General features: G+C 36.2%; 2 protein-coding genes across 2 annotated transcripts; one reads left to right on the top strand and one right to left on the bottom strand.

The window, feature by feature from the left end:
- Positions 1 to 3,718: 3,718 nt before the first annotated feature.
- LOC110737541 lies at positions 3,719 to 6,735 on the bottom strand. Its single transcript, XM_021917885.1, has 5 exons — positions 6,342 to 6,735; positions 5,748 to 6,263; positions 5,303 to 5,706; positions 4,965 to 5,111; positions 3,719 to 3,787 (listed from the first exon to the last, which is right to left on the bottom strand). The coding sequence occupies exons 1-5, from the start codon at positions 6,733 to 6,735 to the stop codon at positions 3,719 to 3,721; spliced, it is 1,530 nt and encodes a 509-aa protein (XP_021773577.1).
- Positions 6,736 to 9,576: 2,841 nt separating this feature from the next.
- Positions 9,577 to 14,560, top strand: LOC110737764. Its single transcript, XM_021918113.1, has 3 exons — positions 9,577 to 9,830; positions 11,903 to 12,252; positions 13,777 to 14,560. Exons 1-3 carry the CDS (start codon positions 9,609 to 9,611, stop codon positions 14,318 to 14,320), a joined length of 1,116 nt encoding a protein of 371 aa, XP_021773805.1. The 5' UTR covers positions 9,577 to 9,608; the 3' UTR covers positions 14,321 to 14,560.
- The last annotated feature ends 1,061 nt before the right edge of the window (positions 14,561 to 15,621 follow it).

Genomic DNA, 15,621 nt, shown 5'->3' with positions numbered 1-15,621 from the left:
TTATAAAGGAATAAGACACTTATTTTGATACTTACGAGGAACGCAAGATCTTGGTTTGTTCTATAAATCAAGACAAGATGCCACTCTCATCGGATATGCAGATACTGAAAACCTATCAGACCCACAAAATCCCAACTCACAAACTGGATATTTGTTTACTTATATAGGCACTGCAATATCTTGTAAATCAACAAAGCAAACTTTGACCGCAACATCATCAAATCATGCCGAGTTGATCGCCCTTTATGAAGCAAGACGCGAATGAGTATGGCTAAGATCAATGATTGCCAATATCCAATAAGAATGTGGAATGAAAGGAGTAGCTGAAAATCCAACCATTATTTACGAAGACAATACTGCATGCATCTCACAAGTAATCGAAGGATACATCAAATGATATAGGATTATACAGTTATCCCTGAAATTGTTCTTTACACACGATTTGTAGAAGAAAGGGAAGATAAATGTCTAACAAATTCAATCATGTCAAAATCTTGCAGACTTGTTTATAAAGTCCCTTCCTTCGAAGAGATTTGAGCAGTTAGTCCACAAGATTGAGATGCACCGTCTTCGTAAGCTACGTTAAAATCAGGAAGAGCATTATATGCACTACACTCTTTTTTCCTTCTAGATTTTTTATACATTGGGTTTTTCTTGACAAAATTTTTAATGAATGACAAGCTAAAGTCGTATCACCTAATCAAAAGTAATTCTTAAAACCACTAACTAAAATATATAGGGAAGTAGGGTCGAATCCACAGGTAAACAAGTCTTTCTACTCCTAAATGATTAATATAATCTAGATTATCAAGTAACAAATAAGAATTGTGAGAATTATACTACAGACTATAATTAAACTAATGGAATAATCAATAATAAATAGCCTAGGGTATAGGTTCACCAATAAATAATATTCCAGGGTAAAACACAATAATCAATCATTAATGCATAAATTAACCAGATTATAAAGGGCTTTTGCTACGTATTATAATCACAAAATTAATCTACCGGTATTAAATCGCATCTCTCGAATCTTGACTTAACCATTTATAAATTAACCTGCCTATTGAAACTAAGCCTAAACATCAATTCTCGTCTCTCGAATCTCGAATCAATATTGCATAACTCGTACAATTAAACCAGCGCTAATCTAATTGCATAGCATTAAATCAATCAATAGGAAATTAATCTAAAACATTAACAACCCACAATGATAAATTACCCCTTCATATTACTCATGGATCCCCACAACCCTAGAATTAAACTACTCACGCATAATTAAAACTAAACTAAGCAAAGCAATTAAACAACACATAATAAATCAAAGCAATTAAATTACTGAAAATAAAAGGGGGAAGAAATCGTTACCAAAGTAAACGAAAATAATGAATTGCTTAAATCAAAGGTGTAGAGAGGAAACAAGAGTATTAACTAAAAGCTAAAACTAAAAACTAAGAATTAACTAACTGAGCAGAGATACCCTCCATCTCGCTTAACAAAGCGTATTTATACTTAAGCTTCAAAATCCTAATTAAAAACGAACTAAAAATCGTCAAAACTCTTTAGAAATACGCGCCCGGTTGGGCGCCATCTCGCCTAGTCGGGCGAGCCTTTTTGGTCTTATGATCTTCACTCGCACCGGTCGGGCGCGAGACAGGGCGAATGACTTCTTTCCTTCCTTCTACCTCGCCCGGTCGGGCGCGCCTTAGGGTGAGACACCCACCCGGTCGGCCGAGCTCTCGAGCAAGCTAGACCTCTTCAATTGGGCTATTCACTTGGCCCAATTCGCATTTCCTCTTTGGGTTTTTAAGACTCGGTCCAATGCAACGGACTCTTCTTCTTCACCGAGCCCTTAATCACCGGTTTGATTGCTCCAACGCAGTCTTGGGCTACGGAATATGGTCATAATAATGCGATCCCACTCCAATGCTCGTAGTGGCTCAAATAAGTCTGGGAAAAAGCTTCAAATCTGCAATTTCCTATTAAACAATACCAAATCTAAGAAAACACTAGAAAACGCATATCAGTAATAAAAATGGCTCTAAAGAGCTAAAAATACTCCTAACTATGACCAAGGGACCAGGGTAAATCTCTATATAAAATGAACATATCAAACTCCCCCAAGCCAAACCTTTGCTTGTCCCTAAGCAAAGCAATGAATAAATAAATCAATACTTCACCCCAAATACATTTCAAACCAATAAATACGATTCAAGGCAAATCCGATAAACATGTATCAAAGTCAATCAATCACATCCATCCAACTACCAATCTTCCCTGACAATTGTCAAATAGATCAAACCACAAGAGCATTTAGAATTCATGACTAGTGCTCACACACTCTTCTCTCATTTATGTGGCAAGTAAAAGATGTACTCGATCGCTCTCCAACCCAACCCCTTTATATGTGAACAATGCCCTCCCAAACTCACAACACTCGTGTGTTTAAGAAAACAAGCACTCAACCTAATAGTCGACTCGGAATATATCAAATCATTCTTTGCATTGATAAACAACTAATTTCACATTCATATAACTCTATGCACAAAGGTCAGAAGGTCTTCAAAGCTTGTAATGTAAGACTAGGGTAAACAGTAGGAAATATTTGGGAAAATGTGAGAGTAAAGCCATGCTTAAGGGACCTAAAATCCTAATAAAAACCAATGTCAAAAATAAATAATGACCAATCATCTCCAACATAACTCAACTCTACCAAAAATTCACCAAACATCCGATTATATTAAAATTCCCAACACTTACAACTTCACTAAAATATACAAAATATAACACTATAGAACTTGAGTGAACAAACAAACTTTGAAATCTTTTTTTTCTTTTAAATATTTCTTAAGCAACCTTTAATTGGAACACTTGAACACTAAACAATTTTTTTTCTTTTGCTCTTTTTTTCCTTTTATCTCACATTGGAAATTTCGACTTTAAACAACAATTTTTCCATTTTTTCCAATCCACAAAAATAAGAACAAATTAATAACTTCTCAAATCCACCCAAAATTGTGCAAATTATGTGCACACTACAACTCCTTCACCTCACTCACTATTAGCTCCCCCAAGCGAGCCAAGCTTGGGACTAGTAATCAATGGGGCTTAAATAGGCTTGTAATGTGGCTAAATAAACAATAAAAGGGCACAAGCAACAACATGGGTAGTAAGAAGGGAACAAATGTATCTAATATCATCTGAAGGCCACCTAAAAGAACAAATGCCTTTGTCCTCCTTAATTAGCATAATAATGAGTCATACAAACATTACTCATAGTTATAATCCAATACTCAACTTCATTGAAATACCAGGAACTAACACACAATTCCTAACCAAATCAACTAGTCAAGCACTTATCCACAAATAGTTGGAAAAAATTGACTCGTGTTTAGATTTTAGGGCAATCAAACATCAAATCATGATCAACTAATCCTCAATATCTATCATCAATAACCAAGAATCAAAACAATTTCATAGAATTTTAATCAAAGGGGCACAGGGAAGCATGATTTATAGTTCATTGGAACGTATTTTTTTGGATTTTTTTTTTGAAAGCATTAAATCTAACCTAAGAAAGCAATAAACTAAACTAGGCACACCAAAGAAAATAAAAAGAAAAGGGAAAGAAAGAGTACCTATATATACAAGAAATTCCCCCCAAGCTAAATCAGACAATGTCTTCATTGGCTTAAAGGGAAGTTAGTAACCCAAGTGACTACCCCTCATCATCAAACTCGTAGCCACCACCATCCCAAGCATCACAATTCAGCATTTTGGTACAATGCTGGACAAAAAGGAAACAAATTGTTAGTAGGAAAAGAGGCAAAAACGAGTCAAGTTCACTATTTTGCTCATAACTTTTTTTATACAAATGATAATGCAGTTAATTTCATTGGAAAGTAGACTTGAAGAGCTTTCAAACGATAGGTCAATTGCAAAATTTTGTTGAGAAACGCAAAAGATATGGCGTCTTGAAGTTGGCCCGTTTTACTGTCCCGCTCACGTGCCCGGTCAGGCGGATCTCCGCCCGGTCGGGCAAGTTTGACTCTTTTTTCGGTACTCGTTCTCGCGCCCGTCCGGGCAAACTTTAGTCACATACGAACTTCCTCTCGCGCCCGGTCGGGAGAGTGCTCGCCCGGTCGGGCGCGCTTCAGCACTATGAGTCTGATTTTCATCAATTTGCTCATTTTCTCCACTTTTTCTTCTTCAAATCCAAGCCCTACACAATTCAGAGCTCTTTCTATAGCATCCACTTCATCTTTCCATGGAGTAGCTTTTACTGCGGAAGATGTAACACAAAATACCGCCTCCAAGGGATCTCTAACGAGAGCTTGGGGCTTATTAGAAAAATTATTTACATCGACCACACTTATACTAAAGCACTTATCTTCCAACATGGGGCTTTTAGGGGCATTATTTAGATTAAAAGTAATGTTATCATCCCCTACAAATAATGTAAGTTTGCCACTTTTCACATCTATTATTGCCCCTGCAGTATGAAGGAATGGTCTACCCAAAATAATCGGAATTTGCAAATCTTCCTCCATATCAAGAACAACAAAATCAACAGGTATATAAAATTTACCTACTCTGACAGGAACATCCTCTAAAACACCTATAGGGTATTTAACGGAACGATCAGCCATTTGTAGAGTGATATTAGTAGATTTTAAATTACCCATATTTAATTTAGAGCTCACGGATATTGGCATAACACTTACACTAGCACCCAAATCACATAAAACTTTATCAATCATCAGATTACCAATGTGACAAGGAATAGAAAAACTACCCGGATCTTTTAGTTTAGGTGGAGATTTATTCTGTAAAATAGCACTACATTCTTCAGTAAAAGCAAATGTCTCTACCTCACTAATAGATCTCTTTCTGGTAAAGATTTCTTTCATAAATTTAGAATATGCAGGAACTTGACTAATTAATTCTGTGAAAGGAACTGTTACCTGCAAATTCTTGACAACCTCCAGAAACTTACTAAACCACTTATCTAACTTACTCTTAAGATGTCTATTTGGGAATGGAAGTTTGATAACTAGTTTTTGTACATCTCCACTCTTGCCTTGAGTTGTAACTTTCTTTGGAGTTGTATCCTGCAATGTATTATCAGAAATGTTAGTTTTACTCTAGGGCCCTATAGGGCTAGTAACAACAATATTTGGTATAACAGAATCAGGATTAGCAATTTTTGTAATGGTAGGTTCATCATCTTTGGGCATAGAAGGCCCATCGTATTTTGAACCACTTCTCAAAGTAATTGCATTCACGTGTCTGTAGGTTGCACTGGCTGCGATGGTAGGGCTCTCTGCTGGCGAGTTTGCAGAGAAGAGGAAAGTTGCGCAATTTGATTATCCATGATCTTATTATGTGCTAGTATCGAGTCAATTTGCGCATCTCTAATCTGCATCTGTTTCTGCATATTAACTAACATCGTTTTGATTTCTGATAAGCCAGAGTCAGAAGGAGGAGTAACAGCTTGTTGTGGTCTCTGATGTGGAGGTTGGTAGTACCTCTGTTGTGGTTGTAGTACCTGTGGTGGGGGGTTAAGCACATTCGTACCATTGTACGACATATTTTGGTTATTTTTCAACCCTGCATTGTAAGTGTTAGAGTATGGGCTAGTTTGCTTATAGGTCTGAAAAGCATTAATCTTCTCAAGCAAACTAGTACATTCCTGCGCCCAATGACCTACAAGACCACAATTTTCACAAATTATTGCAGAGTAGTACCAATTGCAGAAACATTCACTACGGAAGATGAGTTAGAATTAGAATTATTAATATTGTCTAGTTTCTGGCTAATAGCAGGCAATTGTGCTTGCAAAAAGGATATAGAATCGACTTGGTGCTTTCTCTTATTTGCAAATCCTCTGGGATTTAATTGGGAATTATGAATAGCCATCTCTTCAACAACATTGCTCGCTATATTCACATCCAAATTCATAAATCTTCCGTTAGCTGTAGAGTCCAAAATCATTCTTGAATTATATCCAAGCCCGTTGTAGAACGCTTGCATTATCTGCCATCGTGCTAGCCCATGATGGGGGCATTCTCTCTGCAAATCCTTAAATCTTTCCCAAGCTTCGTATAAAGATTCATCTGCTTCTTGGGAAAATTTTTGGATCGAACTCCTTAACAAAGCTGTCCTTTCTGCAGGGTAGTATTTATTATAAAAATTCAAAGCAAGAGTTTCCCAGTTAGTAATACAAAGTGCAGCTCTGTTCAATCCATTGTACCACAATTTAGCTTTACCACATAAAGAGAAGGGAAAAAGAATCTCCCTGATTTGGTCCTGCGTGACCCCAGCTTGTCTAATAGTATTACAATATTGGCAAAAATCCAAGATGTGAAGATTTGGATCTTCACCCTTAGCTCCGCTGAATTTCTTCCTCTCGATCATAGTAATAAACTGGGGTTTAATCTCGAATTGTACTCCCTCGAGATTTGGTGTAGGAGCAAGGTGTGGAAAATCTACCAGGGACGGCTGCGAATAATCGCTGAGCTTGCGAGGTGGTTGAGCCATCACTAATTCTGGTTCCGAAGAAACTTCTATATCACTAGAATAAGATGGGGGTTCCAAAGGTGTATTACCCTCGGGAGTAGCTTGTTCCTGTTTAAAAAGGTTCTTCTGTCTATGGAAAGAACGTTCGATTTCAGGATCAAACGGAATGTAACCTGATCTAGAACTCCTGAGCATAAGCACAGAACTAAACAACATATATGAGAAACTGTCCCAAAGAACTTGCGTTCTCTGAGATGAAAGAAAATAATCTAGACTACAAAAACAATTAGAAATAAAAATAAAACCGTTCCCCCGGCAACGGCACCAAATTTTGACAGGCTAAAGTCGTATCACCTAATCAAAAGTAATTCCTAAAACCACTAACTAAAATAGATAGAGAAGTAGGGTCGAATCCACTGGGAAACAAGTCTTTCTACTCCTAAATGATTAATATAATCTAGATTATCAAGTAACAAATAAGAATTGTGAGAATTATACTACAGACTACAATTAAACTAATGGAATAATCAATAATAAATAGCCTAGGGTATAGGTTCACTAATAAATAATATTCCAGGGTAAAACACAATAATCAATCATCAATGCATAAATTAACCAGATTATAAAGGGCTTTTGCTACGTATTATAATCACAAAATTAATCTACCGGTATTAAATCGCATCTCTCGCATCTTGACTAAACCATTTATAAATTAACCTGCCTATTGAAACTAAGCCTAAACATCAATTCTCATCTCTCGAATCTCGAATCAATATTGCTTAACTCATACAATTAATCCAGCGCTAATCTAATTGCATAGCATTAAATCAATCAATAGGAAATTAATCTAAAACATTAACAATCCACAATGATAAATTACCCCTTCATATTACTCATGGATCCCCACAACCCTAGAATTAAACTACTCACGCATAATTAAAACTAAACTAAGCAAAGTAATTAAACAACACATAATAAATCAAAGCAATTAAATTACTGAAAATAAAAAGGGGAAGAAATTGTTACCAAAATAAACGAAAATAATGAATTGCTTAAATCAAAGGTGTAGAGAGGAAACAAGAGTATTAACTAAAAGCTAAAACTAAAAACTAAGAATTAACTAACTGAGCAGAGATACCCTCCATCTCGCTTAACAAAGCGTATTTATACTTAAGCTTCAAAATCCTAATTAAAAACGAACTAAAAATCGTCAAAACTCCTTAGAAATACGCGCCTGGTCGGGCGCGCCTTTTTGGTCTTATGATCTTCACTCACGCCCGGTCGGGCGCGAGACAGGGCGAATGACTTCTTTCCTTCCTTCTACCTCGCCCGGTCGGGCGCGCCTTAGGGTGAGACACCCACCCGGTCGGCCGAGCTCTCGGGCAAGCTAGACCTCTTCAATTGGGCTATTTACTTGGCCCAATTCGCGTTTCCTCTTTGGGTCTTTAAGACTTGGTCCAATGCCACAGACTCTTCTTCTTCACCAAGCCCTTAATCACCGGTTTGATTGCTCCAACGCGGTCTTGGGTTACGGGTCATAATAATGCGATCCCACTCCAATGCTCGTAGTGGCTCAAATAAGTCTGGGAAAAAGGTTCAAATCTGCAATTTCCTATAATACAATACCAGATCTACGAAAACACTAGAAAACGCATATCAGTAATAAAAGTGGCTCTAAAGAGCCAAAAATACTCCTAACTATGACCAAGGGACGGGGGTAAATCTCTATATAAAATGAACATATCAATGAGGCAGTACACCAAAGCATATAACAAAATATTGTTGTACTCTTTTCCCTTAGCTATGGTTTTTATCCCAATGGGTTTTACCTAGCAAGGTTTTAATGAGACAACTAATACCCCATTATTGTATGGACATTTAAGGGGGAGTGTTAAGAATTCGGTTAATATGGACATGTAATGTAAATGCCCGTACATTTTCTTCTTTGTAATTAAGGCTTAGCCAACCTCCTTGCCACCGCCTAAGTTAGTAGCCCACAATGTAATAGTAAATTACCTTACTATAAATAGCCATGCAAATTCATTTGTATGATGTATACAAAAAATCACATAAGAGTAATAGCTCACAAGTAGTAATTCTCTACATCTAATATATTACTCTTACCTTCTTCTCTTAATTTCCTATATACTCCCTCCGTTTCATAATTAGAAGGCTGTTTTCTTTTTTTGGGTATTCAAAATTAGAAGTCTATTACTATTTATAGACAGTACTTTTGACAATAATCCCCTCTTTTTTTTTATGATGTGTCATACTTTTTCTTTTTCTTTTTGTACTTTTGACATCAATTTCCAACACTTTCTCTCTCTATCTCTTCAATAATTCTCAACCACTTTTTTCTTTCTCTCTATCTCTCTCTAACCCCACATGCATATTTGTACGCTCAACCAACTTCCTTAATTCCCATGAAAAATGAAAAATAGGCTTCTAATTATGAAACGGAGGGAGTATTTCATAATAATTTAAAAATAATTCTATATTTGCAAATAACTTAAAAATTCGAGCATTTGCTCGAGCATTATCTATTATAATTATAATGGACCTTATAAAGATCAGCCCCATTTATTTACTAGACCGATCTGACCCATTTATAATTGGGGCGGGGCTCCAACCCATTGAATTGTCCTAATTGTCAATATAAGAAGAAAAAAAAAACAAAAAGCGGAGGATAAACAAAGCCTACCTCTCCTCCTCCTGCTCTTCTCTCTCTTTCAGTTCTCCATTGAAGCACAGTCAACGTTTGAGGCGCCTTTTAATACTTGTATCCCCCATTGAAGCAGCTTCTGCGGTAAGTTGTTGTTTCTTTTTGTAATCATCATATCAATTTCACAATCTACGGTTTATATTTGATCTAATTTAATTTAATTGTCAGTGCAGTAAGTTTAGGGTTCGAATATTGTTTCTAATTACTAAGATTGTTGAAGATTATAACCAACGATTATGTTGCTAGAAAAGAAATTTATGAGCCTAATATGATAATTGAATAAAACATCCCTAAAATTATGTGATTTTTCTAGCCTTATTTCATAATTAAATCAAATTTGGTTGCTAATGTATTGCAGAACCCTTTAATGTTAGCAGTGGTGGACCCACGTGTAGTCATAGTGGGTCCTAGTACAATCTATTATTTTATTAAAAAAAAAAAAAAAAAAAAATTTCACGAATCACGCTGTACCTTTATATCTATCTCTCGCTGTACTTCTTCCTCTCTCTCTCCTCCATTTAAGCGTACTCAAAATTCTCCATTGAAGGGGCTTTTGAGCTTTCTCTCTTCCATTGAAGCAGTCTCTAAGGTTAGATGCTTCTTTTTCTTTAATCATCTAACATTGATTTTGACAATCTAGTGTTAATCGTGTATTTAATTGTCAGTATTTACTCAATTTAGGGTTCTTCGAAGTTGGATAATTGAACTATTGGTTATAGATAGTCGAAGAATTTAACGTAATTTTTGGTGTCTAGTTTGATAATTGAGTCAATTTTGGTTGCTAATTTGTGAATTGTAGTTTATTTATTTTATTTTATAGGAAAAACACAAAATCACAAATTCCGGGGGGTGGTTGATTGATTTAGATTTGAGAATGTAACTTTTTTTCCTTTCCTCATAACTTGAGTTTCCCTTTGCACTCACTGGGTTATGTAACTCATGTTGGATGAACTTGTAAAATGAAAATGTTAGTGAAATAAACGAATGAACTTATGAGAAGTTTAGTGTTCTGGTATATCTCATCTGACTGCCTTCTTTGTAGAAGTAGCTCTTAATTGAGATAGTTGCAGGTGTGCTTTTGCTTGGAGTCTTATTGTAGAAGAAGCTCGATCAGAACCTAGCTTTATTTACGGTAAGAAGTTTCTAGTCTCTGATTGGATATGTAGGAGGGCAATGTTTACTTTAGCCCTGTACGATTACCTGAGACAAAATAACTTAATGTTTATTTTCTGGTTTAATTTGAGATGAACGCTCCAGAGATTTGAAGATATTAAGAAATAGAGTGGCATTTGTGTGAGGCCATGGGCACTAAGAAAGACAAATTAATAACAATGTTGTGCCCGCTGAGTTACTACTTTTGAGAAACTCACTAGCATTGACTCATTTCTAGAGCATCCTTTATTACTTAGATTGGATTATTTTTCTGAGGTTTTGATTGTATGTTGACATGAAGTATAGCTTTGCTGAATTGAGCTTCCTAATTAAATTATGAGCAGTACTAGCATAAGATGTGTGTAAAGGGGTTATTTTTATAGTTTAATGGGTAGTTGATCAAGGATTGGTGACTGTTGAAGATTGAATAGGGCCACTAGGGGTGAACTTTGTCTTGGTAGCATTGGTCAATGACTTATGCACAATTCTCCTGTGACTGTATGGGAGTGTCTTATAGAGTTCATTTAAATTACTTTAGTTCAAATGGTAATGCTTGCCATCCATAGAAAATGATGTTTATAGATATGAATGCTTCTGACTTTCTGAGCTTTGAGGTAGAATATTTGCTGGTAACTTGGAGTTTTAAAGCACGAGATTTGTTTGATCAAACATTGACTAATTGTCATGAGACCATGTATACCGGACAAGGAAAGTAGATTTGCATTGACATAGACCCCAAAACAGGTGTATTCAAGTTTGTGTTGGTTGAGATCTTTCAGGAATTTGGTTTAGAGTTCAGGTTTTGTATAGTACAAGGTCGGATGGACGATGATACAAGCTTTGACTATTTTTTGATATTATATGCAGTCGATGGACGATGATGGGACAACCTATTAATCAAATCATGGATCCGCCACTGAATGTTAGGATTGAACTATGTAATTAGACCTCTTCTACCTTAGCCCAGCCCTGGGCTCAGGGACAGGCTTGGATGTGTTGGTTGTGAAACGAAGTTTCTTGTATAAGTTTAGAGTTTTCTAGCATGATGAATCTTATTAAATTAGCTTCATATATTTGAATCTTGCAATTTTTCAATATCTAAGAACCTTATTGTTAATACTCTACATTTTAATTGGTTATTAGGAGGACTAAGCAAAACTAAATCTGATCCGTTGAAATATGATGGCTATTCTACTCACCTCTAGTTTGGGCAGTGTCGTAGGGAGTAGAAATATTGATCGGACAGAGGAAATCATAAGTTAGATTAGATTTAGTGGAGTAATCTGCCCTTTCATAGTTGGTTTTGAAGTAAGCCTGAAGGGTGATTTAAATTTTAATGTTCTATTTGGTGACCAATTGAAATATCCTGAGTATCAATAATTTGAACTTCCTGGAGGATGAGTAAGGTTTCAGTGTTTTATTCGATGACCACTTGAAATATCTTGAATAACTATTAATTTAACTTTCTTTGATTGTCTTTTTTTTTCATCATATGTTGCTGTGATAAAGATGCAATTGAAGTTATTTAGGGCGGAAAGTGGCACTACGACAGTGTGGAGTTGGGATGAAATGAACTACGATGTATTGTTAAAGATAATGAAGAGAGTGCCATTGGGGGATAGGCTTTGTGTAGCGTGTTTGGTGAGCAAGACATGGTTGTCGGCAGTATTAGATTCAATGTCACCCCCTGGTGTGATCAATCTCAAACGCTTGGATTGCCCTAAGTTCCAACGAATGAACAATAGATATCTTGTTTTCTTGAAGCGTAGGCTGGATACTATGCCAGTTGACTCTTGCTCTGCATTTTATCATGGCGAAACCTTTCTTCAAGAATATAAGTATCGGTATATTGCTAAAAGGTAATTGTTGTATTTATTGTCAATTTTGTGAGATATATTGTTTTATTCAAGAAATTATTGATTTACCTTAAACTTAGCTTGTTAATTAAAAACAATAATTTTTCATTGAACTTTTATTTACAAATCAAATTTGTTTAAATTAGTGAAAGTAAGTTTTAATCGCTAAACTTCATGATTTAAAAATCTGTAAATTATTCTCTAAAATATGTTTTTAATCAATAAAATTCAATTTAGGCCCCATTTACTTCTCATAATTTTGACTGATTTCACTGCTTTTCTTCTTGGGGTTACCAATTTTACTGATCAAACTCATTATACTAATTCTTATTGATTAAAGGATAATCCCACCTTTTGCAAGTCTTCTTAAAATAGTCTCACCTTTTAAAAATCTGGGAATAATCCCACCTTTTCTATGAATCTTCTCAAAATGGACCCCTTTCATTTATGACTTGCAACAGGTGAATTGGCCTATGTGGCACTTACCATTGCACAGTTTGTGGGTTTCTATATAACTTGGAATTGCTATGCTATATAATTATCTTCTCCCCTGTCTTCCACCATAAGTGTGCTCCCCATTCTTCTCTTAATCCCTTTTTTTCTTCCTTAAATACACCACCATGCCAGAACTTCAACGTCACATTCTCCATTACAATAATAATCGCAACAACCAAAGCTCAATTTTGTAGAAATGTAGAGCACTAATCGCAACAAGCAACTATCAACATTCAACAAACAAGTATCGACAATCACCTATTCAAACAAACAAAAAAAACAAAAAAAAAGGGAAAACACAATTTCATATCCAAGCCACACATTTTCGAAAAATTTAAACAGTAATTCATAAAACAATACCTTAAATTTTGATGCTTAACATCCACCATTGTACTTCATGCGTAATCCCCACAAACGCAACGAGTTTTTTATTTTATTTTATTTTATTTTTATTTTTATTTTTTTATTTTTTTTTTTTTCTAATTTTCTGGTCTTTAATTAATGGAAGGGGAAAGAGCGAGTAATGGTGTTTCAGAAATGGGATGGTAGTTAGGATAATTAATTGATAAGGGAGGGAAAACAAAATAAAAGTCCACCTAATACCGCCTGACCAAGTACCCAGTAAAAAGGGTCCATTTCGAGAAGATACATAGAAAGGGTGGGATTATTTTGAGAAGACTTGCCAAAGGTGAGATTAATCTTGTGAATTTTTCCTTGATTAAAACTGATTCATTTGGTAAATTTGAGCTTTTCATTTTAAGAAGTTTAATATGAAATATTTATTAAACATAGGACATTAATCGGTAGAAACAATTCAAGCTGTAGTATAAGCTTACTACAGCTTTGCTTTTGTAAAAATTAGTAATTACATGGAAGAAAAGCAACTTCAAATCATTTAAATTCAAGTGTAGTTTAGAACCTGACTTGACTCGAGAACAAAACCTGACCCAAATGACCTGTTTGATACCTCTACCTCTACCTCAAATGCTATCTTGTATAGACAATACTTACATGTTTGTATGTACTTTGCAGGACACCTTCCATGCAGAAGTTGATAATACCCCGGGCAGTGCGTACGAATTTTACTTTTATTTCGCCTGCTATGAAATACTGGAAGAAGCTGAAGAAAGTGCAGTGTCCTTCAGTATTAATAGCACAATTCCGAAGAAACTTTACTAAGGTCGAAACTCTGCGGTTATTTGGCGCTGTGGATGATGATATTGCAACAATTATACGTGACAGATGTCCTCAACTCAAGCGATTGAGGCTCGACTATTGTGCTTTATCGATCAATGCATTGTCTATTATATTGGATGGCCACAAAGATTTGGAGTTATTGGATACTCGCCATAGTTTTCGTGTTCCTGACTGCAGGATATTGTTTAGCGATCGGGTGTCGCCATGTTTAGAGTGGAATGAAGAGGAGATTCGGTCTAAGGCTGCTGGTGTTAAGGTGCACCTGAAATGCGCTCGAGACCGTTGTAGGAAGTGTGCTCCACGTAAGTGTAATTTACGTGTCCGGAGCTGTTTTCCTGATCTCAAGCCTTTTAAATCTGATTATCGTGCTCGTCTTTAATCTTATTTACTCTTATTTTTTTTTATTTCATGCTTATATATTTTGGGGGAGGTTGCAATTTTAGTTAACTATCTTAGGATAATTTCGCAACGACTTCAATCTTTTTGGATGGACTTGCTGATTTACAGTGTAATCGTCTTCCAGCAACCTTTAATTTAAATCTGTTGCAGTTTTTGCTATATGGGAACAACTTAACAAGATTGTAGCTGCTTTAAATGCATCCTTTACCCTGTTACGAAATTAATTTAGTTCTTAATTTCAAACTTTAAGACTGATTTATTAGGGAAAAGATTTTGGTTCTTATTTCTGGGAATGTGTGAGAATAATAAGTGGATTGCTAAACACCGCCAACAAAAATGATCAACATGGCCAACGTTGGGTGTGAAAGGACAATCGTAACCTTACTACTTCACCACCCTGTATCCTCCTGGCGACCCACAACCCCTTCCGACCGGCGATGACCACCACCACCCTAACCGACGACCCACCACACCCCCTCTATGGCGACCCACCACCTTCCCGTCGGTGGTGGTTTTTTTTTTTAATTTCAGGCAACCGCGGTAACCGAAGCCCAAAATCGGTTACCGTGCGTGGTAATTGGTTTTGGGCTCTGGTTACCACTCGCGATAACCGGTTTTGGGCTCCGGTTACCGTGCGTGGTAACTGGTTACCATGCACCCTAACTGATTCCATGGTAACCGAAGCCCAAAACCGGTTACCGTGCTCAGTAATCGGTTTTGGGCTTCGGTTGGTACGGTTGCCAAAAAAAACCACCACCTTCCCACCAAATATGGAAGGTGGTTGGTCGTCTTTGAGGGGGATGTGGTGGGTCGCTGGTTAGGGTGGTGGTGGTGTTAGTCGTCAATTAGGATGGTGGTGTCAAGGTGTTAGTGATTAGTGATTGGTGGTAAGAGGGAAGGTAGTAGTGAAGTGCTAAGGGCATGCTTGTCCATTTACACTAAATGTTGGCGATTTTGATCATTTTGAATGGCGGTATTTAACATCCCCCTAATAATAAAGCTTGCGGTTTTTAGATTTTTTATTTTCTTTTAACCTTCGTTTTCGTTTCAAACATGCTTAACTCATTCCCTTACTCCATCATTCTTTTTTATTTGTCCTTTTTCTTTGGCAAAAACTAATGTACGTCCGCTTTAGATAAGATGACTAAAAGTAGTAATAGTATCTTAAACTAAAGGGTTTTTCTACGTTGTATTTTTGTGTTTTTCACTTTTTTTTACGTTGTATCATCTCTTCATGAAACGCACCCTTATTTCTTATCTATTATGCCCTCACCCTTAACT

The sequence above is a fragment of the Chenopodium quinoa genome, unplaced genomic scaffold (assembly GCF_001683475.1).
Source record: "Chenopodium quinoa cultivar QQ74 unplaced genomic scaffold, ASM168347v1, whole genome shotgun sequence".
In the NCBI taxonomy this organism is placed as follows: Eukaryota; Viridiplantae; Streptophyta; class Magnoliopsida; order Caryophyllales; family Amaranthaceae; genus Chenopodium; species Chenopodium quinoa.
This window is presented reverse-complemented; position numbering and strand designations above follow the sequence as displayed.